The 24,921-nt window shown below is 51.3% G+C and overlaps 1 protein-coding gene across 1 annotated transcript in view; it reads right to left on the bottom strand.

Moving 5' to 3' along the window:
* CD9 (CD9 molecule) overlaps positions 1-24,091 on the bottom strand; it is a 37,966-nt gene extending 13,875 nt beyond the window's left edge. The window contains exon 1 of the mRNA XM_054443294.2: positions 23,815-24,091. Within this exon, the coding sequence (XP_054299269.1) occupies positions 23,815-23,880 (66 nt within the window). The 5' untranslated portion in view covers positions 23,881-24,091. The remainder of the gene's footprint in view (positions 1-23,814) is intronic.
* Between the last annotated feature and the right edge of the window lie 830 nt (positions 24,092-24,921).

Genomic DNA, 24,921 nt, shown 5'->3' with positions numbered 1-24,921 from the left:
AGCCCGCTCATCAGGGACCTTGGTTCTCGGCTCCAGGAGCTTGTGATAGCCCATGATGTGGACAGGCCTCTCTTTCCTTCCTTCTTTTCTCCTCTCCTTTCCCTTACGATATGGCAGTGAGTGTGGGCATGTTGGGTGGACAGCGGATGTGGCAATAGTGGGAAGGGTCACCCAGACCTCTGCCTGCAGCAGTCACAACCTCACCTACCCCTCAGGAGCAAAAGCGGATTTGCTCCTGCCAGGGAGGTGTGCTTCCACCACGAGGGGCTGCAGAGTCTAGCTTCATGTTCTATTGCTTCAGTGTTCCCATCTGTAAAGCAGGGATTGTAAGATGCGGCCCTTCCCTGCCTTTTAGGTATGGCTAAAGAATAAAGGAGATAATATCAGAAGTGCATCTGAAGAGGAAGGTACCAAATGGGCTCTGGGAGAACCACCTCACTTTACCAGCATAAAGCCCCACCAGCCCTGCACTCCCAGCCTGTGGACTGTCACTCAGCATCTTCTCAACCTCTCAGCCCCACCTTAGGGCAGGCAGCTCCAAACATTGGTAAGGACTGTACGACGCCACGTGACCCGCGGCTGGACAACGCGGAGGAGAAAAACTCACGCAGGCACAGGAATTTGAGAGTTCAAATGAACTTGAGAGTTCTGAATTCAAACACGAGTCTGATTTTCCTTCTTAATAAAAGGCCAGTGAGGGAGGGTCTCCTGGCCTAATCCAAAGGCAGCAAGCAGATCACTGTTTGGTTGGGGAGAAGCGTGAGTCTCCACCGTCCTGGACCCAGCAGGGTACTCGCATTCAGACTATGGGTTCCCCAACCAGGAGCACCGCAGTTAGCTCAGGCCGGGAGGCGCGCCCTGCTGGGAGCATGCTGGGCTAGAAGAGTTATGTGGCTTGAATCCACGTACACAAGGAACTAGACAAGCACACACTGGGCTGGTCTTGACTCTGTAGGTGGCAAGTCCTGGCCTGGGTCCTCCAGGGTCCCTGAGCGTTAAAAGTACAAAGATGGACCGGGCGCGGTGGCTCACTCCTGTAATCCCAGCACTTTGGGAGGCCGAGGCGGGTGGATCACAAGGTCAGGAGATGGAGACCATCCTGGCTAACACGGTGAAACCCCGTCTCCACTAAAAATACAAAACATTCTCCAGGTGTGGTGGCGGGCGCCTGTAGTCCCAGCTACTCGGGAGGCTGAGGCAGGAGAATGGCGTGAGCCCGAGAGGCGGAGCTTGCAGTGAGCGGAGATTGCGCCACTGCACTCCAGCCTGGGTGACAGAGCGAGACTCGTCCCAAAAAAGAAAGAAGTACAAAGGTGATACCACCTCCCCTGGGAATGGAAGACTGAGGCTGCTGGCCTCCTGGACATAAAAGCATTAACCTGAAAACTGTAGGCCGGAGCTCAATTTTTGTCCACGTTTAGCCACAACCTGTTTCTCACCCTGTTCCTCCCTCTCGCCCTGGTCTTGTGATGCTCTTGTGTGCACAGGGAGATAGCGAGACAGTGCTCCTTACTGTCCTTTTGGCTGTAGGCTTGTGCTTATCAAGCAATTATCTCCCAAGTCATCTTATTTCCCCTGATGAGTGAAGTTATGACCCCACCCCTTATCTGCTGGGAAAACTGAGTCGCAGAAAAGAACGAAAACAATCCCAGGCCTGCCAAGGAACTAAGCTGTAAGATGAGGTAAAGCTATGCTCTGCACAGCAGCCTCTCACAGGCAGGAGCTGCGTCTCTCTGGGAATGTTCCACGCTCCGATAATGACAGGGTACCCCAGTGGAACCTCCAGGGGTAAGGCCCCTTCCATCTTATAGAGAGCCCCAACGTCAAGGACCCTGAGCCAATATGTTAAGTCCAGTCATTGATCCGGTCTCTGTGCACAGGTGATAAGAAGGATGCTGGGCTGGAGAACTGGAACCAGGAGGGAAAAGGAAGCATCTCAGGTCTTATCTTGGCCAAGGGCCAGGCCAAGCCCGGAGTCGGGAGTCCCCCGCATTCGGACCCCACCTTAAACCTTACATCACGCGGCTTGGTTGTCAAAGCTACAACATTTCACTATAACCAGGAAGGAAAAGCAGCTGGCTCTGGAGAAACGGGAAAAGCTGCCATAGGTGTCGGTCTCAGAGGCTTAACAACTCACAGTAAGAGAGGAGAAAGGTTCAAGTAACCCAGAGAAAAGGGAGGGCCAGGGGCATGACTGGGAGCACTTGGACAAAAATCAGGAGTGAACCCTGCTGCCTTTTCTGACAGAATGACTGAGTTCCCTGGCCGGAGGGGATGCTATGTGAACCATTAGCTGCCCCATTTTCTGTAACACTGTTGGAGACATCGCTCCAGTTGGCTAAGTCACAATGGCTTGGGGTCACAGGGTCACAAAACTTGTATAACCAGTGCCACCCAATAATGCCTTTCATGGTTGTCAGGCGCCCTGAAGTATTTTCTAGGAGAACTCACTTTCTGCTGTGGCATAGAGGGGCTCTCCTGCCCCCATCCAGCTTTCACCCCAGCTGCTTTATTTTTTGAGACAGGGTCTTGCTCTGTCACCCAGGCTGGAGTGCAGTGGTGCAATCACAGCTCACTGTAGCCTTGGACTCCTGGGCTCAAGCCATCCTCCTACCTCAGCCTCCTGAGTAGCTGGGATTACAGGTGCATGCCGCTAATCCTGGCTAATATTTTAAACCTTTTTTTTTTTTTTTTTGTAGAGCCAGGGGTCTTGCTATGTTGCTCAGGCTGGTCTTAAATTCCTGGCCTCAAGCAATCCTCCTGCCTCAGCCTCCCAAAGCACTGGGATTACAGGTGTGAGCCACTGCGCCCAGCTTCAGCTACTTTAATAATAGGAGAAACTAAATGGGAGAGGCCAGGAGCAAGAAACAAAGAGAGCTTTAACCCTTAAAAGAGGGCACCAAGTCAATTATTCAGTGGCTCCATAAATGAGACTATAGGAGTCTGGGAGGCCAAGGGGTCAATGGCTTCCTCCCAGGTTAATTAACAGACATATGGCGGCATGCTGACCATGCAATTTCCTCGATGGCTGCCCCACTCCAGCCTATCACCGCAGGAGCAGAGCAAGTTTGATGTGGATGCTGAATGAGACAAGTGCCCTGTTCCCAGGGCTCTGGAGAGAGGATGGCAACCAGCAGTTCCCCAGCTGGTCAGGCAGGGATGCAGGGATACGGGAGAGAGCCCATAGTTTCTACTCCCAGCTCGCGGCCCTGCCCATGGTTTCCTCTTTTGTTTCCAAGAAAAGCCAAATGGAAACATTCTGGTTTTGCTGGGAAAAGCTCCTTTGCTATCTGGCCAAAAAATGGTTCCATCCCTTTGAGAGGGCCGAGAGGAAAAGGGTCATTTTTTCCCATTGTTTTACTGGAAATTTCTTCATTTCTTCACTGGTGCTAGGCCCTGAGAAAAACATGAGCCAAACCTCAACTGAGCACAGTCTACAAAATACTTGCCCAGTACTTCTCCAAACTGTCAAGGTCACAGAAAACAAGGAAAGAAAGAAACTGTCACAGCCCAGAGAAGACTGAGGGGGCATGACAACTGTCCTGTGGTGTCCTGGATAGGACCCTGGAACAGAAATAGGATGTTACATGAAAAACTAGTGAAATCTGAGTAAGTCCAGAGCTCAGTTAACAGAATGTACCAATGGTGGTTTCCTAGTTGTGACAAATGAAACACCATAATATGAGACGGTACAATAGGGGAAACTGGGGAGGAGGATGAGCGAATTCTCTACACTATCTCTGCAACTTTTCTGTAGATTTAAAATTATTCTAAAACAAAGTGTATAAAACAATAAAGCAGGGGTCTCTCTCTTTCAAAGCTTCCTGTCTCCTTCAAGAACCTGCTCCATTAATTAACCTCTTTCCTGACTGCAGGTCTGCCTCTGCCACTTTTTTGACCTTTGCGAACACACAGACAGGTCTCCCTAACCTAAAAATCCAAACGGAACAAAACCAGAAATAGAACCCTCTTTTTCTTCAACCTCGCAGCTCCTTCAGGGTGCTCTTTGCTTTCCTTTCACCCCTGAGCTGGCGGCTTAACCACCTCCAAGTCCTCACTGGCTCGTCACTGCATCTCTCCCAACCCGAAAGGGGTCGCAAGTCTTAAGACTTTTGCTGAATCCTCATGTCTTGGGATCCCGCAGCAGCTGACACCACTGAACCCTGCCTCCTCCTTGTCTGCTCCTTAGATGCGATCTCTCCAAGTTTCCTGAGTTCAGCCTCGTGCACTGTGCCTCTGCAAGTCCCTCCTGTAATGCTGTCATGATCGCCTAAGCCAAGCCTGCTGCTTCCCCACCCATTTCCCCCCAGTCCTCCCAGGTGAATGGCAAATGCAACCCGAGCAAGCCAAGCACGTGAGCAGGCCAGTGTCGCATCCGTCCTGTCCTCTCCAGCATCCACGCTCCGCACTCTCTGCCCTTCCTCTATCTGGGGCTTGCCTCCCGTCTCATCAGAGCACAAGCTCCTTGAGGTCCACGGGACCTCTGAGTCATTCTTTTTTTTTTTATCTCCTTTGCCCCATCCATGCTTTGGACAGATGGTCATTAGTAAGTAATTACTCCATAAATGAATGACTACTTCAGTGAAAAAGTATTTGAAATCCACCCAGATCTCCTCTCCTGTGTCCTCTTCATTTGGACCAGCTTCCTTTCCCATCAGGCCTTTTATCCAGATCCATCTTCTAATATCTCAAGAGTCAGAAACCACAGAGGCCGGGCGCAGTGGCTCATGCCTGTAATCCCAGCACTTTGGGAGGCCGAGGCGGGCGGATCACGAGGTCAGGAGATCGAGACCATCCTGGCTAACATGATGAAACCCTGTCTCTACTAAAAACATGAAAAATTAGCCAGGCGTGGTGGCGGGCGCCTGTAGTATCAGCTACTTGGGAGGCTGAGGCAGGAGAATGGCATGAATCCGGGAGGCGGAGCTTGCAGTGAGCCGAGATCGCACCACTGTACTCCAGCCTGGGTGACAGAGCAAGACTCTGTCTCAAAAGAAAAAAAAAAAAAGAAACCACAAAGAATAATTATTTGCCCAGAGTAAATACTAAGGAGGACCCATGAAGGTTGGCTGGGGAATATTTGGGGAATGACAACAATTTCCCTTTCTCTTGGTGAAGCATGGCCCAATGTGACTTACGGGCAAATCCTTATACAGACTTTTGAAAACCAAGTTTATAAAAAGCCCATGCAGGCCAGGTGCAGTGGCTCATGCCTGTAATCCCAGCACTTTGGGAGGCCAAGGTGGGCAGATCACTTGAGGTCAGGAGTTTGAGACCAGCCTGGCCAACATGGTGAAACCCCGTCTCTACTAAAAATACAAAAATTAGCTGAGTGTGACAGTGCGTGCCTGTAATTCCAGCTACTTGGGAGGCTGAGGCACGAGAATCACTTGAACCCAGGAGCCAGAGGTTGCAATGAGCCGAGATCGAGGCACTGCACTCCAGCCTGGGTGACAGAGCGAGACTCCATCTCCAAAAATAAAAACAACAAAAAAACAACCCATGCATTGCTGTCCTCGGTCTTTATCTGCAACTCTGCCAGCACCCCCATCCCCCAAAGAAGTCCAGTCAAACACTCTTATGTTTGATGAACACAGGTAAGCTGGTCACCTGGGGCTTATGTGAGCCTCAGGAGACATGAGAACCCAAGAGTGCCCCAAACTCAGGCCCACAGTGAATGGTGTCCTGGTCATCCCTTGCCACACTCACTCACCACTGAAAGCACAATTCACCAAAGGCTCCCACGCAAAGATGAGAATTTCAGTGACTCACACTGCAAAATCTTGCTGCAGGGACAGGTTCAGAAATCTTACACTGAAACACACACCTGGAGTTAAAGGAAACATTTCCAATTTCAAGAGGATTAAACAAAAAACATCAAAGTGTAATGGAGCTTAGGGGCACCTGGCTGCTCTGGGGACTCTATGCCAAGTGTGCAAAACCAGTTCCAGTTAGAACCTGGGGAGGTTCGTATGTATAGCCTGGCCTCCTGATGGAAATTCTTGAAGTAGGTGTGCTGAAAAAGAGGAGGTAACCCAGAGGAAGAGGAAGAGGAAAAGAGCAGTGGGTTGAATGTGGTTTCAGTGTGGGGGAGGGCATACTGCATGCCACTCCCCAGGTGGGAGAAGTCAAGTTTGCCTATGGGACAAATCCTACTGCAAAGAAAAATCCTTTGTGGTCAAACAAACTGGGTGCTCTTGGCGTGGGCCCCCTTTTTCTCCAGGTCCCATCTTCTGTAATATGTACTGACTGGCCGTACACTTTTTTTTTTTTTTTGAGACAGGGTCTCACTCTGTCACCCAGGCTGGAGTGCAGTGGTATGACCATGGCTCACTGCAGCCTCGACCTCTCTATGCTCAGGTGATCCTCCCACCTCAGCCTCCTGAGTAGCTGGGACTACAGGTGTGCACCACCACACCCAGCTAATTTTTAAAATTATTTGTAGAGATGAAGTTTCCCCATGTTGTCCAGGCTGGTCTCGAACTCCCGGGCTCAGGAGATCCACTCACCTTGGCCTCTCATAGTACTGGGATTACAAGCATGAGCCACTGTACCCAGCCCATTTTTTAAAAAGGACAAAATATTTGTTATGCTTCCTCTATTCAGCTGTCTTGGAAAGCCCAGAAAGTGGAGAGCAGATCATTATTCACAGTGGTTTCTCGCTGAAGACTGCCTTAGCCTTGAGGTGGCCACATCTACCACTTTGGGAGGGGTTGGAGGTGGGCAGTGGTGAGTGGATGGAGTCCAGGAAGGAGAGAGAACTTTCTTCCCAACTTCCCACTGTCCTCCTGGAAAAGCAATGGCTACTTGGTTACTATGCTGAGCCCATGGTCAAAATGATACACAATTTTCAGCAAGGGACAGGTGGCTTAATAGAAAGAATGGTGAGCTGTTGCCTGCACAGCTATACCACCTAGGGCCTGGTTCTATATGGGGTGAGCATCAGAATCATCTGGGGAAATACTGTTTTTTTTTTTGAAACAGGTCTCAATCTGTCACCCAGGCTGGGGTACAGTGGCACAATCTTGGCTCACTGCAACCTCTGCTTCCCGGGCTCAAGCGATCCTCCTACTTCAGTGTCTCAAGTAGCTGGGACCACAGGTGGAAGCCACCATACATGGCTAATTTTTTTTTTTCGTGTTTTTTTTTTGTAGAGACAGGGTTTCACCATGTTGCTCAGGCTGGTCTCGAACTTCTGAGCTCAAGCAATCTACCCACTTTGGCCTCCCAAAGCACTGGGATTACAGGTGTGAGCCATGATGCCCGGCCTACCTGGGGGATTTCTAAACATGCACCTGCCTCAGCAATCCCAGGGGACTCTTGGTGCTCCCAGGGATTCTATTGCACACCTGCTGAGAATGACTGGACTGTGATGGATATAAACTTGGGCTCTAATTCTGGCACTGCTACCTAGGAGCTCTCTGACACTACACACTTTCCTCAGCTTCTCTGAACGTTACAGTCCTCATTTGTGAAAAAATACACTATGATACCTGTCCTGCCTTCAACATAGGTTGAAGGCGAGGATTAAATAAAGTGATGCATGTAAAACATTCTGAAAACTGTGAAGTGTTATAGCCAGCCGGATTCCATAGGGAAAAAAAATGACAATAATAATAAACCCTGAGAAAGACGTGAGGTGACACTGGGGCAATTCATGGGCCCTCTGTGGACGGCTGTTGTGTCCTCCTGTGATCGGAGAAGGCGGCTGGGTGGCAGCGGGGGAATTTAGGACACTGGGGTTCTGTTTTCTGGTTTCTGTGGGAGTCTGTGTGAGCGCTGGGTAGTGGAGGAAAATGGATAAATTTATCTGCTTCACACCCGCAAACTGCCATCCAGAGCTCCACCAACACTGGATGGGAATGGCCAAAGGAAAGTGGGGAAGGAAGGCTAAAGGGAGACTGTTGGCTCAGATTTTAGGCTTCTGTCCTTCCTTGGATCACAAACTGCTTCCGTGGGCAAATTAACCCCGCTGAAAGGAGTTATTACAGCAGCAGATAACAGAGAGAGAGAGAGGATTTTCCTGGGTTGGGCAGGAAAGGAAACCTTGGCCTCTTTATCACCCTCCTTCAGTACGATGCTTGTCAGCCCTGGTTTTTGTTTTTGTAATCTACTAAACTTGGGAGAGCGTTAGTCATAGTTGTCCATGGCACCCAGGAAGTAAGCAACACACCAAATACTGGAGATGCAAGTTTCCCACACCAGCAGTTTTCCAGGCCCCAAAATACCAGTCACGCTTTAAGAAAGCCACAGAAGTGGAGATAGGCCCTCCCTGTTCGCACAGACTTCAACATTTAAAAACAAGTCAGGCCACCCAGACCTGTGGGCTCTGGGCCTCGCCCATCTCCATGGCAACCCTTGGCTCACTACTGCATGCCAAGCCTTGGATGGGCTGATTCACTCCTCAGGAAGCCGGGCCAGGCAGTGCCAGCAAGAACAAACAGGATCCCGATGCCCACAGCCTCCTCCAACCCTCTCTGTGTCCTCCTCTCCCACCTCCAAATGAAGGCTGGGGCTATTGTCTTTGGAAAGGCAAAGCCACTTGGGCAGGACTAGAGGCTTTGGGGTGCTCCCTTATCCAGCTCCTCCACACAGTAAACACCGGCAACAAGAAAACCAAAACTCCGCCGTAATCAGCAGAAGAAATTGCCACAACTTGCTCTCCTTAAGCGTCACAAGTAAACTACTGTAATAGTTCATGGCGGAATTTCTAGATGACAACAGGGCATATTACTAACTTTAGTTTTACTACAGCCAAGTTGAAAACCCCAGAGATCACAGCCCTAGAGAACCAAAGTTCCCTTTTGTATGTATGACTGGTTGGTCAGGTGCATCCTAGGGGGCCATCTCTCCTCTCTAGACAACTTCTGCTCTTGGGACTTCTACCGAGCCACTGTCTGAAGGCAGTGCTCAAATCTTCAGAAATTCTTATCTTCAAAGGCAACCCAGGAAACTCTTCTCTATGCCAGTCCAGCAGCTCTCAAAATGACCCCAGACCAGCAGCAGGATGACCCAGGAACCTGGACATGCAAATTCGCAGTTCCCTCCTAGACCCACTCAGTGAAACTGGGGTGGGAATGGGCCGGCACTCTGTTTTCCAACACCTCCCCAGGTGACTCTCATCACGCTTAAGTTTAAGAACCACTACTCTAGGCCTTCATTGACACACCGATAATCAGGAAGGACAGAGAAAAGCTCTCTCTGGGGGTTCTGAACCCAGAGAATAGCTTTCTAAATGCCAGTGCCGAAAAGCCTGAAGGCACGGATGGGAGGTGTGAGCTTCCTCTGAGCTGGAGGTGCTTTGTGTGTGTTAGGGAGAGCTCACTGCCCTGCCCCACGAGGGAGCAGGACTGGACCCTACTACTTTACACTCCGATCTGGAGAGTGGGGGCTCAAATGCTCTGACCAGCACTGTGAAGCCACGGGGAGTGCACCTGGGGTCACCTTGGAAATGCGGCATTGTGACCATTAGAGGCAGGAAGAGGTTAGAAAGGAGAGAGCGCGGCTGGACAACTCTGTGCTGAACCCACTGAGCCAAGAAGTCACGGTAAAGGGCTCAAGTTGGAACCTGCGTTTGGCTCCCAAATGCACATCCACCACCCAGGCTCTGGTAACTCAGTGGGCCCATGAGAGGCTCCCACAGCCTGCAGCAGGGCACTCCTGGTAAGAACCTCCCCGCTGAATTCTGCAGCCGGCTGTGCTCCCTAGGCCAGCTCGCTGTTACGCATGAAACTGGACTTCTCCTCAAACCTCCCCGAACCCTAGAAAAACAATTTTTTAAAAGAATACACTCAGAGGCTGATGGTCAGGCCTCTGACTTGACCTAGCACTTTTGGAGGCTGAGAGGGGGCGGAATGCTTGAGCTCAGGAGTTGGACATCAGCCTGGGCAATATGGTAAAACCCAGTCTCTACTAAAAAACACAAAAACTTAGCTGGACATGGTGGCACACGCCTGTAGTTCCAGCTACTTGGGAGGCTGAGGCAGGAGGATGGCTTAAATCCAGGAGGTCGAGGCTGCAGTGAGTTGAGATTGCGCCACTGCACTCCAGCCTGGGTGACAGAGACCCCATCTCAAAAAAAAAAAAAAAAAAAAAAAAAGAGGCTGATGGTCAAGTCGTAGGTTATCTAGCTTAGGGAAAATAAAGAACACCATAGTAGCAATTTAACAGTAGGAGTTACTATGTACATGGACCCACGCCCCCGACACATTACAGGAGGTGGTTTATGTACAGTCTCTCACTGAATCCTCTCATCACCCTCATTTTATGGATGAATCAGGCTCAGAGATTTTAAGCAACTGACTCAAAAAGACACGGCCAGGAAGAGGCAGAGCTCAGACAGAACCAGCTCCACATGGACAACTCAAAGCCATGCTCTTCTCAATGCACGGTGCTTCCTCACTGGCCAGGGGGTGACTGGGAAAGATGCGAATCCCTGAGAAATTTTCTTGGGGGACAAGTGGGAGGCTTGGATGTGTTGAATTTGGCAAAATGCTCTGACTTAAACCTTAACATGGTAACAGGGTTTCCCTGCCTGCTGCAGCTTGACAACAGATGCTTTCGATTCAGGGTGTTGACCCTAGCCTAGGTGGGGGCCAAGCGGGAGGGAGGGAAGATGCTGACCAGTAGCTTCTCCCTTGGGTTTGTTCTTCTCTCCCTCCATTGAGGCTGGGAGAGGCGGTGGTCCCTGGGAAGCTACACCCTCAGGCGCTACCTTCCTTCCACTTCCTACCCCCGGTGTCTATACAAGCAATGGTGACCGTGGCTCTGCATCTCTCTGGGACCTGGTTTCTGGGTGTGGGTGTTCTAGGTGTCCAGAAAATTCTACATATGAAGAATCAACTTCCTTTTGGGAGGCACAAGGAGTGAACTGAAGGAGAAGCATTGAGGCCACCCTTCTTGGTGTGGATATGAAGTAGATTTTCCTTCAATTTCCATTGTAAATTAATTTCCAAGTTGAGTGCCACAAAGCAAGTCTCTGCCAATGGGGCATTCTTACAGGTGTTTCCAGCAAAGTGCAAAACTGATTCCCCTCTTTATCCATCTTCCCCAAACTGGGGAAGTCTCAGAAATGAGTATTTTATATACAGATGGAAAGATTAAGTCCTCTAATTCGTGTTCAAGAGGGAGAAAGATTGGAGGTAAATTTCAGCTTTGACTGATCTTGTGTGATGTGGTTTCATGAACTGAAGCGAGAAGATATGGATGAATGTGAACATTTAGACAACCTCAATCTGTGAAAAATGTTAAGGAGAGGTACCAGTAACAGCAACTACAGCAACAGCAGCAGAAGCTAACACAGGAGCTCTGCCTGTGAGCCCGGGCCATATAATAGCTTTACATTAAATATTCCATTTGTATTATAATACAACCAGTTGTATTATAACTGGTTGTATTATCACCTTCATTACACAGATAAGGAAAGTAAGGCTTAAGGAGAGTCACTAATTTGCTGTCTCCCCGCAGGAATCGGCGTTTCTATCAAGACAACTCCCTGCCTGCTCCTGGCCCACTCCCCCCAACCCCCGCAATGTCCCTGGGTCATAAATGGCCCCTGCTATTATATGTCGTTCTTTTACACCATAAAGGCAGGCTGGGGAGAGGGGTCCACACATACACTTAAACTCAACATTCCATGACAAGCCAGGTCCCTGGGGAGGCCAACTTCTGCCTTCTATGGCCATTTAGTGCTCTAGACACTTAGATGATGATGGTACCTACCTCACAACCCATACAATTCAACATAAAAAAAGTTGAACTTGTAAGATAAAGCTCAAAGAAGTGCCTATTTCCCTGGATTCCTTGAGCTACCTGCATTGTTGGTGCCCTAAGCACATGCTTAGCCTGCCTCCTGACTCAGTGGCCTCCCTTTCCAGGGGTGCTAGTGCAGCTGGGGGGCTCCTGGGTGGAAGGGTGAAGGTGGCCCTAGACAGCTACAGCCTGGGGGTGCCACCACCTTGCTATGCCTGGCTCGTTGTGTGTAAATGTTCGAGCCTGGCCTCAGGCTGCTGCAGGGCATTACAAGAGAACATTCCCTATGGGAGCAACAGTAATGCAATGCATGAGCGATTCCCCAGGGAGGAGACTAGAATTACACTATAAGGCCCTGCTGCCCCTTCTGATTCTTAGTGGGCTGCCTTAGAGCCTGAGAGCTAGTTAGGATCACTCCTGTGACAGATGAAGAAACAGGCTCCGAGAGGTAAAGCGACTTGCCCATGGTCACAGAGCAGGCATGAGTGACCCAGCTGTCAGCACTCTTCCTCTGTCCCGTGCACAGCACATGCCATGCAGAGATCAGTTACTTGCTGGCCTGTCTCCTCCCTGATAGAAGGGAGACAGCTTGGTCCTCTCTCCAGGGTGTGGCAGAGGATGAGGAACTCCGTAAGCTCTTTCTCAGCATATCTTTCTGGAAATTAGGCAGCTACCTGGTCTGAACAAGTTCAAGAGTTGAGAAATCTTCCCTTCTTTCAAGGACAAAGTCAGCATCATTTAAAAACCTGGAGCCCTTCCTCTGCCCTGGAGAGGAGAAGAGCTTCAGCGAAGTGTGCTGGCGTTAGGATGTTGGGGCTGATTGGGAGGGAGGCCCCGGCCCAAGGTAACCTCTTCCTAAACAAGAAATCCCATTTCAAGTTTCCACTGCCTGCTTGCCAGACGCGTAGCTTACGCTGGCCAGCCCATAAATCCCTTTTCCGCTGAAAGCAGGCATTCTGATCTTAACCAAAATCATCTGATGTGGGGGATTGTTTTGGATGTTTTGCTTTAAATTCCAGAATACCACACATTTGTTTTCCATTGTGTATGCCTCGCCGAGCTGTCTGGCGATGACTGCACACACTCCTGCTGACACACTCTAGCCACTTGCAGCAGCTTGCTCTCATTTCATCTGCAGAGTTGGCAACCACGTGCATCCGTGGCCCTGAGTGGTGGGAGATGCTCCTTCCTTGACAGTTTTCAAGCAATGCCATGTGGTGCCTGGAGTGGCAGGGTCGGCTAAAAGCACTTCCGGCACCGCTTGGTGGAATGGCCCTCCTTCTCCAACATGGGATCTTGCAAGCCCCAAGCCAGCAGGGGAGGCCAAGATCCCCAAACTCTTGTCTAACCTATCACCTGCCCTACCCCTCTGCCAGGAGCTCCTTCTTCACATTAGGTCACCTAATTACTAGCAGCAAGTACTCAAATATTTGCTATCTATGTTCCACACCCCACCCTAAGCACTTCCCAGGAACTATTTAATTTTCAGAATAGGCCCGCCAAGGAGGTAATATTGTCTTCTATTTTTTAGATAAACAAACTGGGGCACAAAAGTTAAGTTGCTCGGGCCGGGCGCGGTGGCTCAAGCCTGTAATCCCAGCACTTTGGGAGGCCGAGGCAGGCGGATCACAAGGTCAAGAGTTCAAGACCAGCCTGGCCAACATGGTGAAACCCCATCTCTACTAAAAATACAAAAAATTAGCCAGGCATGGTGGTGCGTGCCTGTAATCCCAGCTACTTGGGAGGCTGAGGCAGGAGAATCGCTTGAACCCAGGAGGCAGAGGTTGCAGTGAGCTGAGACCATGCCACTGCACTCCAGCCTGGCAACACAGAGAGACTCCGTCTCAAAAAAAAAAAAAGGTTGCTCAACTGAGATCACAGGGCAAGTAAGTGGCAGAGATAGAACTTCAACCCAGAATGGTCTGACTGCAGAATCCCAATTCTCAATTATTTTGTTAAGCTGTTTGTGTTTTTGATCCATTTCTTCTATTCTGAAGCCAGAATTTTTCCCTTTTGCCTGTTTCCCCCCCATTCATATCTAATCCCATTTCAAAGTGGTGTTTTCGATCTTTAAAGTCCACAAGGGAGCCCATCTGCACAGGAAGGAAGGCAGCTTGCAGATGCGCCTCCTCCCTGACAGCAGGGCAGCTGCAGTGGCCACCTGGGCTGGAGGTACCACCTACACCTGGCCTCACTCAGGGGCAGTGGGGGTAGCGGGCGCTCGAAGAGAGTCTAAAAAAAACAGCTGGTGCTTCCTCTCCCTGGCCTTTGGCCTGAGAGCTTCAGTCACACCCTTGGTTCCACTGATCATATAGTCAGCGTGGACAGAGGCAGCGCTCTGGGAAGGGACTCTCCAGGGCAACTCGCACACCCTCCTCTCCCCTTGGCTGCACTGTTGCAGCTGCCCATTGGCATTGTGTCCACAGACAGGACCGCAGCCCGTTAGTGGCCATGGTCCTTCCATCCCCGGTGAAAACAGCCCCAGAGTAGCACCCGGAGCCTCTGCCTTTCCCCAGAACCATCCTGCCAGCAAAGGGCAGAGGAACAAGATGACATCGGCACAGGCCTCTCTGTGTTACAGCCCTGGGCACGAGCTCTCAAGACACACCCTAGGGTCCTAGAGGAGAGTGCCAGCTTCCCATGACAAAGAAGGCCGAAGTGTCCCTCCTCATCCTGGAAGAGAATCTAATTTCTATTTGAAATGAGCAGTCCCAGCTGGGCGCAGTGGCTCACGCCTGTAATCCTAGCACTTTGAAAGGCCGAGGTGGGCGTATCACCTGAGGTCAGCAGTTCGAGACCAGCCTGGTCAACGTGGTGAAACCCCATCTCTACTAAAAACACAAAAATTAGCCGGGCATGGTGGTACATGCCTGTAATCCCAGCTACTCGAGAGGCTGAGGCATGAGAATTGCTTGAACCCAGGAGGCAGAGGTTGCAGTGAGCCGAGATTGTGCCACTACACTCCAGCCTGGGCAACAGAACGAGACTCCGCCTCAGGAAAAAAAAAAAAAAGAAATTAGCAGTCTGGGTCTCTAAAGGGTTGTGTCTCAGGGAGCCAGGGCTACAATTTGACTAGAGAGGAGGAAAGGAGAGTATGAAGAGATTTTCTCAGGCTTGCAGACAGGAAGCTTTAAAACATCTGAGCTTAACAGTAATAAATTTAAATCCACAGTCCCACATTGCGAGAAAGAAGATGTTTACATTGCACCATGGAGAGCAGGAGGAATATGTCTTTGTGGGAAGGGCCTCCTGTCTCTAGGAACGGGGCCGCTGAGGGAGGTATGGATGACTCCCCACCCAGAAAACATCCAGTGGAGTTGGGCATAAATCTGGGGTGTGCATGCAAACTAGTACACTGCAACTGCCCACCTAGAAGGGAAGACATGATGTGGATTCAAACACCAGACTTCTATTGACTTGAAAAGCTATGATGAGCCTGGCGCGGTGGCTCATATCCCAGCACTTTGGGAGGCAGAGGTGGGTGGATCACCTGAGGTGAGGAGTTCGAGACCAGCCTGGCCAACATGATGAAACCCCATCTCTACTAAAAATACAAAAATTAGCTGGGCGTGGTGGCGTGTGCCTGTAGTCCCAGCTACTCAGGAGGCTGAGGCAGGAGAATCACTTGAACCTGGGAGGCAGAGGTTGCAGTGTGCCAAGATTGTGCCACTGCACTCCAGCCTGGGTGACAGAGCAAGACTCTGTCTCAAAACATACAACAAAAAAAGCAATGATGAGTTCATAAATAGTATGATTTTGCTGATCTTTTCATTTAGAGTTTTAATAAATCAGTACACTGTATTATCATACTACAGATTCAATCAACTTAGATTTAAAAGAAATTAAACTACACGCCTGTAATCCCAGCACTTTGGGAGGCTGAGGCAGGTGGATCACCTGAGGTCAGGAGTTCAAGACCAGCCTGATCAACATGGAGAAACCCCGTCTCTACTAAAAATTAGCCGGGCATGGTGGCATGCCCCTGTAATCCCAACTACTCGGGAGGCTGAGGCAGGAGAATTGCTTGAACTCAGGAGGCGGAGGTTGCGGTGGGCTGAGATTGTGCCATTACACTCCAGCCTGGGCAACAAGAGTGAAACTCCATCTCAAAAAAAAGAACAAAAAACAAACAAAAAAAATCTAAAATCCTTGAATAGGTTTTGAATTAATAAATTCATAATTAATAAAACTGCCTGATTAACTTTATGGTATTTTTAGCCTCAGTCAAGGATCTTCTCCCATGACCCACGTATTGTGTTGTTTCTGAACTTGGAGAGTAACGCACAGCTCAGACTGGGAGTGTCAGCAAGGGACCGGCACCTGAAGCTGTGAAGCTCGGTTCTGAGGAGGGGGGTTGGCAGGAGCCACCAGCTGCTTAGCCTGCTCAGAGGTGTTCACTGGAAACTTGGGTAAGCTGTGAAGGGTTACTTTTCTTTTCTCTTTTTTTTTTTTTTTTTTTTTTGAGATGGAGTTTCACTCTTGTCACCCAGGCTGGAGTGCAATGGCACGATTTCAGCTCACTGCAACCTCCGCCTCCCAGGTTCAAGCGATTCTCCTGCCTCAGCCTCCCACGTAGCTGGGATTACAGGCACCTGCCACCATGACTGGCTAATTTTGCATTTTTAGTAGAGACGGGGTTTCTCCATGTTGGCCAGGCTGGTCTCAAACTCCCAACCTCAGGTGATCCGCCTGCCTCAGCCTCCCAAAATGCTGGGATTATAGGCGTGAGCCACCGCGCCTGGCCTGAAGGGTTACTTTTCTAGCAGAGCTCATAAGAGCCACTATTTCTTCCCTCGGGCACAATGCCTGGCTTAAGGATTGAAGAGGAAGGGCCCTTAAGACCCAGGTTTCTGATTTTTCTCCAAGTCAGTAGTCTCCAAACTTCTCTCCACTGGGACCTCCTCTGGAATCACATTAGTCCAGGCCCCTCTCCAAGTCAGGCTGCTTTGCCTTTCCCAGTTAACTCAACCAGGCTGCTTCTCAACTCCTCGGGAGTCCAGCTCCCCAAATGATTCCTCCTGAGACACTCCTCCTTTCTGAAAGTCCTCAGAGGACAAGCCTTTCCATCTGCATTTGGAGGGAAGAAGAGAGACAGACCTCCGCTCTTCCTGAACAAAGACGAAGCACCAAGCTTTGGGAAAAGCTAAGCCAAGAGGCCCAACCTGGCTGGAAGATCATAAAGTTGCATTTTTCGTGTGTACTAGAAATACAGAGCACTCATTAAATTAACCGAGTGAAAATCACTCCTTAGGCAATGATTAAGCTGAGAGTCAGAGGGATGGGTGGGAGGCCAGCTGTCCCATCTGAACTGCACTTGATCACCAGGGAATTTAGCGTTTCTAATGCCTTTCACAAAGTCCCCTGTTATGCCCCCATTGCAGCCCCTGGGGAACGGTGAGGCAACCTGCTTCTTATGGCAGAAATATGGGACTCAGGACAGAGCAGGGGTTGTCTGGAAACTGAGGGAGAAAAACCAATATGGGGCGTTTATAGCGTGAGCTCAGGCTGGGCGTGGTGACTCATTTACGATCCCAGTGCTTTGGAAGTCTGAGGCTGAAGGACTGCTTGAGCCCAGGAGTTCAAGACCAGCTTGGGCGACATAGAGAGACCCTCTCTCTACAAAAAAAATTAGCCAGGTATAGTGGTGTGTGCTGTAGTCCCAGCTACCTGAGAGGCCGAGGCCAGGATTGTGTAAAGCCCAGGAGTTTGAGGCTGCAGTGAGCTATGATGGTGCCACTATACTGCAGCTTGGGCAATGGAGAAAAAGAAAAAAAAAAAAAAAGATGTCTATGGGCCTCCAGAAACAGACATAACATTTTTCTGGAGGCAGGTCGTACTGATTCCAAGGAATTCCCTAAAAATTTCCCTAAAAACGTTAAGATGTATTAGTCTAGGATGACAGAATATAGTACTTAAAAACTATCCACAACCAAGTATTTTTGGAGGGGTAGGGGGGGAGGAAATTACCAGATAGATACAATAAAATTATCACAAAAAAATTATTTCAACTGGGGACAGGATGTTGCTTTCTACGGCTGCATGCCATCACTTGATGGAAAATGAGAATGTCCCTGGACCAGCATGACTTTTTCCATGGAATAAAACAGGCAAGTAATCTGCAGTCAGGCCTTAAAACATAAATTTAAGAAATGTAGGCCAGGCGCGGTGGCTCATTCCTGCAATCCTAGCACTTTGGGAGGCCAAGGTTGGCGGATCGCTTGAGCCTAGGAGTTTGAGACCAGCCTGGGCAACATAGTGAGATCCTGTCTCTACAAAAAAATTAAAAGGTTAGCTGGGTGTAGTGGCACATCCCTGTAGTCCCAGTTACTCAGGAGGCTGAGGTGTGAGGATTGCCTGAGCTGGGAAGTTGAGGTTGCAGTGAGCCATGAGCCATGACTGTTAACACTGCACTCCAGCCTGGGGTGACAGAGTGAGCACCGTCTCCAAAAAAAAAAAAAAAGAAAAGAAAAGAAAAGAAATGTATAAAGACTAGCCCCCACCCCCCATCCCCCCGCATTTTTTTTTGTCTTCTGAATTTTCTTCCCAGTTGCAAAGGATTTTTTCCGCTCTCTGAGGCCATGAGTCTGACAGGCTCTCACCCAGATTTTCAGACTCTTAACGAAGTCGTTGCTCTTCTGTGTGTACGGGGTAAAGCCTGTTTCTGCAAGGCTTTGGTTGAAAAGGCCTGTGGTAGATCCAAATAAAGTCCCGCTGACCCCAACCTGGGGGAGGGAGGAACACAGAACATAAACATGCAGCTTCCTCAAACTTCTCCACTCTCCCTTCCCCAGCTCCACACAGGTCTGTCTAGAACATGCTGCCAGTAGGACCACAGAAGCTGTGGTTGGGGTAACCTCAGGCCCCCTACCCTCACAGCCAGGCTCACCCAGGTGAGAACCACACCCAGGTAAGAACCATCACGGTTCGAGTTCTTTAGGAAGAAAAGGCGCCTTTGTAAATCCAAGCTATTATTAAGTTCCAAACCCAACCCTGCAACCAACTCCAAAAGCTACGCCTCCTTATAAAATTGAACAGAACAGGAAAACAAAAAACAAACAAACAAAAAAAAGCAGACAAAACAAACACAGGATCCATGTGTGTAAGGGGGAGATTCTCATCCAACACTCCTCCTGGAGGAAGGGGTGAGAAGGCTGATTTGTGAGCCCAGCAGCCGCAGAGGGCTGGTCTAGAGTCAGTACTGGCGGGGCCCTAGAGAGGGCTGCTTATCAAAGCACTCCCAAAGCAAGCAGCTGCTTCCTCCGAGCACAATAGAGCAGGGTCTGGAATGGTGCTGTGGGCCACGTTGAAAAGAAAGGGGTAGAGAACATCTGAGTGTGAGCGTGCACAGAGGAATCCTCACCACCATCAAAAGATCGGGTGTTTGTTGTTCACACCCATTGTGGGTGTAGGGGAGAGACCATCAAAATTCTGGGCAAAGGATGCAGATACCTGGCCTCAGCTCACCTCTCCCCAACCCTGCCAGCTTCAGTGCACGTGTAGCCAGCTTCGCCCCAGCGCAGGCTGTCTGGGCGCTGGAGGTGGGAGCCATTTCATGCAACAGTCCCAGCAACTTGCTTCTGGGGGAAAAGGCAGACCGTGGGGAGGGGCTTTTGCCGCTGCCACCCAACTTGTCCATGCCCTGCCCAGATCCGGAATCCTGATCCTTAGGGTTTCTCTGACATGCAATTTTATTTTCAGAAGCGGGGCCTTCCCGCAGCCAAATGAGCAGTAGCAACCCATGAAATGGAGTCAGGGTTTTGATGCACAGGACAAAGTTGGCACTGATACCGGAAGAGGCAGGGAGGCCAGTGTGTGGATTGGGAGGGTCCTCCTGGCCACACCTGCGGTTTAGACTTCCACACTTCTTAGAGAACTGCTCCCACCCTCCCCAGGGCCTCTAGCTACTGTTGGAAGATGCGTCTAGTGCAATCTACTACGCTAAGTGCACTACACATACTCCCAATTTAACTATCACAGCACCATGTGGGGTGGTCACCAGCCCCATCTGGTGATGAGACATGGAACCCAGGACTGGTGCTTTGACCACTAGGCCAAGTACTAAGGTATACGGGCAATGAACACCCCTGAGAGAGACCCCACCCAGGGTGAGGAGAGGGAACTGAGAGGTAACAGGAAAGAAAAGCACCAGCTGGGCTCTTGCTCCAGAGGTAAAGGCCAAGAAAAGCTGAGTTCTGAGGACAAGCCTTGGTATCCATCTCCCATTTCCAATTCAGGACTTGTATTTTGTTTATTATTATTATTTATAGATTTAGGGGACACAAATGTAGTTTTGTTACATATGGTGAAGTCTGGGCTTTTAGTGTGACCATCACCAACATAGTATCCATTGTACCCAATATTGGTTCCTATTTTGGGTTGTGTAGGAGAGTTCTATTGCTGTATGTGGTATGTGTAGGGGTGTTGGGTTCATAGACTGAGCTTGAAAGGACCTTTTGAGACCATTTGTTCCAAGCCATTGTTTTACACATGAGGAAACTGAGGTTAGAGCACAGAAGTGACCAGCCCAACGTTTCAAAGTGAGTTGAGGACAGAGCTGGGCTCACATCCCGATCTCTGAATTCCCAGTGTAGGTCTCTGTGTTTCGCACCAGCCTCCCCTAGGTCTAGGGGATACATTTCTTGGGAAAGAGACCTCCCAGCCCCACACTGCTGTTTCCATCAGTGAGCGAGGGGTGACAGACAGTAAGCAAAGGGGCTGAGGGAGGTGGGGAGGGGACTGGGCTCTGTCAGTATAGCCAAACCTTTCCCTCTTTTGCCCTAAGGAGTTCCTCCCCTTGACTGACCAGAAAGAGGGCAGACATGCAACTGTCAGACTGGACTGGCCCTAACCCTGGTTCCCCATTTCAGCTGGAGAAATACTTGTGTGTCTACCACAGGGACATCAGCAAGATGTTTTCCCTCTCAACTGTTTTCTGGGGGGTGGGCGGGCGGGCAGGGAGGTCTGAAGGAAATGTAGAAACAATCAAAATAGAGCTAGGAGGGCCGGTTCTGGAGGTGGTGGAAGAACATACTGATTTGCCGGTTTGGCTGTGGCCATCAGGGAGTGACCCACAGGGATGAGATCAGGCCAGGGAAGAGGCACAGTCCCCCAGTAACCATCCTACTCCACTGAGGTTGGCCTCTCTCTGGATGCCTGCTGGACACCCCCTCTCAGCATCCTCTGTGCGAAGCGCTGCTGGGCACTGGCCTCACAATTCCTGCTTTTCAAGGCCCACATCAGGTTCCAAATGCCAAGTTTATAAATGTCTGGTCTCAAGAGAGAAACGGATGTGGTGACAACATAATCACCCGAGAAGTTCCCTTAGGTTACAGCTTTCTTTAAGAGAGTCTTGGGAGCTTCTTCCCACCCTTCTCCCATTCCCACTCAGCAGCCAAACCCAGTTGGGTAAAGTAACCTAGTTCTGAGACCACCCTGCCCCATCACCTTGGATAAGTCACCTAACCTCTCTGGGAAATGGTTTCCTGATCATTGGTACAGTGGGGACAATGCTTCCTGCTCTTGGCTACATCATGGGACTAGAACAAGAAAGGCTCTAAAGACTAAGACTCTGCACAAGTGGACCGACCACAGTCTTCCTTTTCATTACATCATCTCCTAGGGATGAGGGCTTCATCTCCATAGGGACCCAGATACAGGACAAATGAACAGTAATTCAGGAAAACAGTACTGCCCACCTTCCTGCCTCTGATGAAGATGGAAGAGGACAGAAGTAAAGTAAGGGCCCCAGGAATTGTAATACTGGCTCTGTCTCTGTGATCCTGGGTAAATCACCCCATCTCTCTTCCTCTGCTGCCTCACTATGAATAAGAGAGCTGGACTGCACGATCTTCAAAAGTCATTCCAAACATTTCCAGTGTGAGTGATTTGTTTCAGACTACATAGGTCATCAGCTGCACCTAGGCTGGGGCCAGGCGTAGGGGCTTCTGAATACGAGTGGGGTGGCAGGCTGAGGACAGTACAGACAGATTGCAGGCCAGCAGGCCACAGACAGAGTAGATACCAGTGGCCCTGGGAGGCTCGCATCAGCTTCCTGCATATGCCATGGGGCAGATGGGGGTAGGGAGGCACACTGTGGCAGTCTGTGTTTCCCTGCAGTCCCAAACCTGGATGCAGTCTAGGCAGACAGCTGAGGACTAACCAACACACTGGCAGGGAGAGACTGTACCTGGGAGGAGAGAGGAAAACTCCCAAAGGTCAAGGGTGGGTGAGGCCAGCTGCCTTCCCTCATACTTTTCTGCCGCCAGGGATTGGTGAAAAGAAGAAGCTAAGCGTGGCAGCTGGCTGGTTGCTGGGGTGGGTGGCAACACAGGAGGACGGGTGCCCACGGCCAGCAGGGTCTTTTTAAAACAAGTCAAGGATTGGGCAGGAGCACACCCATATGCTGTCCTCACTAGGGCGTGTGTTATGGTGACCGATGCACTAGGGGAGGTCAGTCTCTGCAAATAGGAAAAACTGTTCAACCACCCCTTCAGCTCTGGGGAGGAGTAAATCTTAGATTTCCCTAAGGAGGCTTGTGGGGACCTCAGTGACCAGCTCCAGGGGGAATAAGTGTATTTGTTTCTTTTCTTTTTTTTTGAGACAGGGCTCACTAGGTTGCCCAGGCTAAGTGCAGTGGTGCAATCATGACTCACTGAAGCCTTGACCTCCCAGGTTCATGCGATCCTCTCATCTCAGCCTCCTGAGTAGCTGGGACCACAGGTGCATGCCAACACGCCCAGCTAATTTTTTATTTTTTGTAGAGATGGGGTCTCACTATGTCACCCAGGCTGGTCTCGAACCTGGATGAAAGCGATCTTCCTGCCTCAGCCTCCCAAAGTGCTGGGATTACAGGCATGAGCCACTGTGCCTGGCCAAGTGCACTTTTTTGTTACAAGACTCTGGTGGCATGCACCTGTTTCTACATCCATCCATCTTGAGAGTGGCACAGAGACTATCTTCCTGCCTGCAGAGCGGCAAGTATTGTCATGTGTGTGCAGGGAATGTGGCTATAGAAACAAGGACACAAGGGTTTCCTATTCCTTGCTTCTGTCGCCTCTCAGCCTTCCCATTTGTAGAGGCTGAGTGGCCTGCAGCAGGTGTCCCCGGAGCTCCTGGCCCCGCTGGCCTCTCCAGATGAACGTCCGCTCTGCGCCCTGCCTGGCCTTGGGTGGGCCGCCTGGGCTGGCGGGGAGGGGAGAGGGTAAGGCCAAAGCTCTCTTGGGCGGGCAGCTGGCTGGCACCTGATCTCTCCCGGAAATGCACACACAGGACTCATCCCACTAGAGGCGCAGATAGGTATCTGCCCCCTCCTCTCCTCAACTCTCAGCGTTCTCTCCAGTGAAGATACTTATCGTCCTTGAAAGAAATCAAGACAAGCTAGTCTTTCAGGTAGCTTCCAGGGAGTTTGGCGCTCTCACGGTGGCTCAGAATCAAAGTCTGAGGGAATGGGGGCCTGCGAGGTTCCTCCTCAAGCGTGGAGGGGCCCCCGACTCTCAGGGACTGGGTCCCGGGGCCGGACCCGCGGCCGAGGCACCCCTGCCGCTCCTGTGTAAAAGTGAGAGCCGCTCTTGGCTGAGCTCTCGCCGTGCCCGCACCGTCCCTTCCTGGCGCCCCCTACCCGGGAGACCCCACCCGGTCACGAGCCACACTGCTCACCACAGTCCTCCTTGGCCCTGGCCCAAAGAGGGGTGCTCCGCTTCTCCCTGCCTTCCCCGCTGGCACTCGGAGGGGCTTGGGCTGGGAGCAGACACACACCCCAGCTCAAATCCTAGGCGAGCGAAAGTGCTCAGAACCCTCCCGCACGCCTCATCTCAGGAGGGCCCGGCTCCCCACGCCGGCTGGGCGGTGATGAGCCCCCACCCGAATGCGCCCGTCGCGGCCGTCCCGCCCGGCCCTGGACCCGGCCTTGGAGCCAGCTGGCAGCCGCAGGGCGCTCTCTCTTCCCGCCCGGTGCCTGCCCGGTGCGGGCAGTGCCAGCTGCCGGCACTCGCGGCCGCGGCCAGTGTCCGGGGCCCGCGAACAGGTGGCCCCTGAGAGGAGCGCGCGGCAGTCGCGCTCACTCACCCAGAAGATGAAGTTAAATCCGAACAGCAGGTATTTGATGCACTTGGTGCCTCCTTTGACCGGCATGGTGAGGGCTACCTTAGCCTGGGCCGAACGGGTGCGGGACTGGGGGGCGCGCGCAGCGGGGACGGGCGGGACCCGGCGCTGGACACAGATGCAGGCGGCTGTGGGCTGGTCTCCGGCTGCACTTTTAAAAAGTGCCACTCCTTAGGGCGCGCGACCCGCTGCGGTGCGCATGTGCCGGGAAAAGCCGCCCCCCACTCCCCCCCGCCGGCCACGCCTCCCGCCCCAGCGGCCCCGCCCGGGCCGCACCCCGCCCCGTGCCCTCGACCAAGTCAGGCGAGCCCCGGCCCCGGCTGCGCCGCGGAGCCCGACCCTCTCCCTGTTTCCCCGCCTAGTCGCCCTAACCCCCACCCGCCACCCACTCCTTCCAGCCGTCCTGGGGTCTTTCCAGGCAGCCACTCCCTGCCACTTTTACCGCGGACTTATGTGGAGGCCTCGCCCTTCCGGTTCCCCCGCGTTTGGTCTGGGCGTCCGACCGGGCGTTCTGCTTTGGGAGACTCTTTCCCGGGTCGTCTGGGCTGAAGGCCCCTTGGCCAAGGCCTGCTGCCAGAATGAGGGGCCCTTCTGCTTTGCGAGGATTTAAAGCGAAGCCGCCTGGCTTAATTTCGCCCTCGTCTGTCTCCTTGCAAACCTTCGCTCGCTGGCCATACTTTTCACTGGGCACAGCATGTGGGGTAGGAGGAATTAGAAGCGCGCAGTCTGGGTGGGATGACAGATGGGAGGCTTTTGGAAGTAATTAGCAAGTACCTATCACCGAATAATAACACAGCTGAGGGCTGGGCAGTCCCCAAGCGCTTCCTGCACTTGAGGTTTAGTTGCCCCAGAGGGAAAAAGGGTTTGTAGACGGTTTCTGTTTTCTCTCTACTCCTCCACCCCACCCTCCCTCCTGCGTCTTTAGACTTGCTCGCTGCTGCCTTGAACTCCAGATGCCGAGCTCGGAGCGCTTCTCCTGAGCTCACAAACTTTCTGTGGCTCTCCAGATTCAAGGACCTAAGTCGAAATTCCTCGTCTTGCCTTCAAGGCCCTGTACAGAGCACTGATCTG

Source organism: Pongo pygmaeus, chromosome 10 (genome assembly GCF_028885625.2).
Source record: "Pongo pygmaeus isolate AG05252 chromosome 10, NHGRI_mPonPyg2-v2.0_pri, whole genome shotgun sequence".
Classification (NCBI taxonomy): Eukaryota; Metazoa; Chordata; class Mammalia; order Primates; family Hominidae; genus Pongo; species Pongo pygmaeus.
This window is presented reverse-complemented; position numbering and strand designations above follow the sequence as displayed.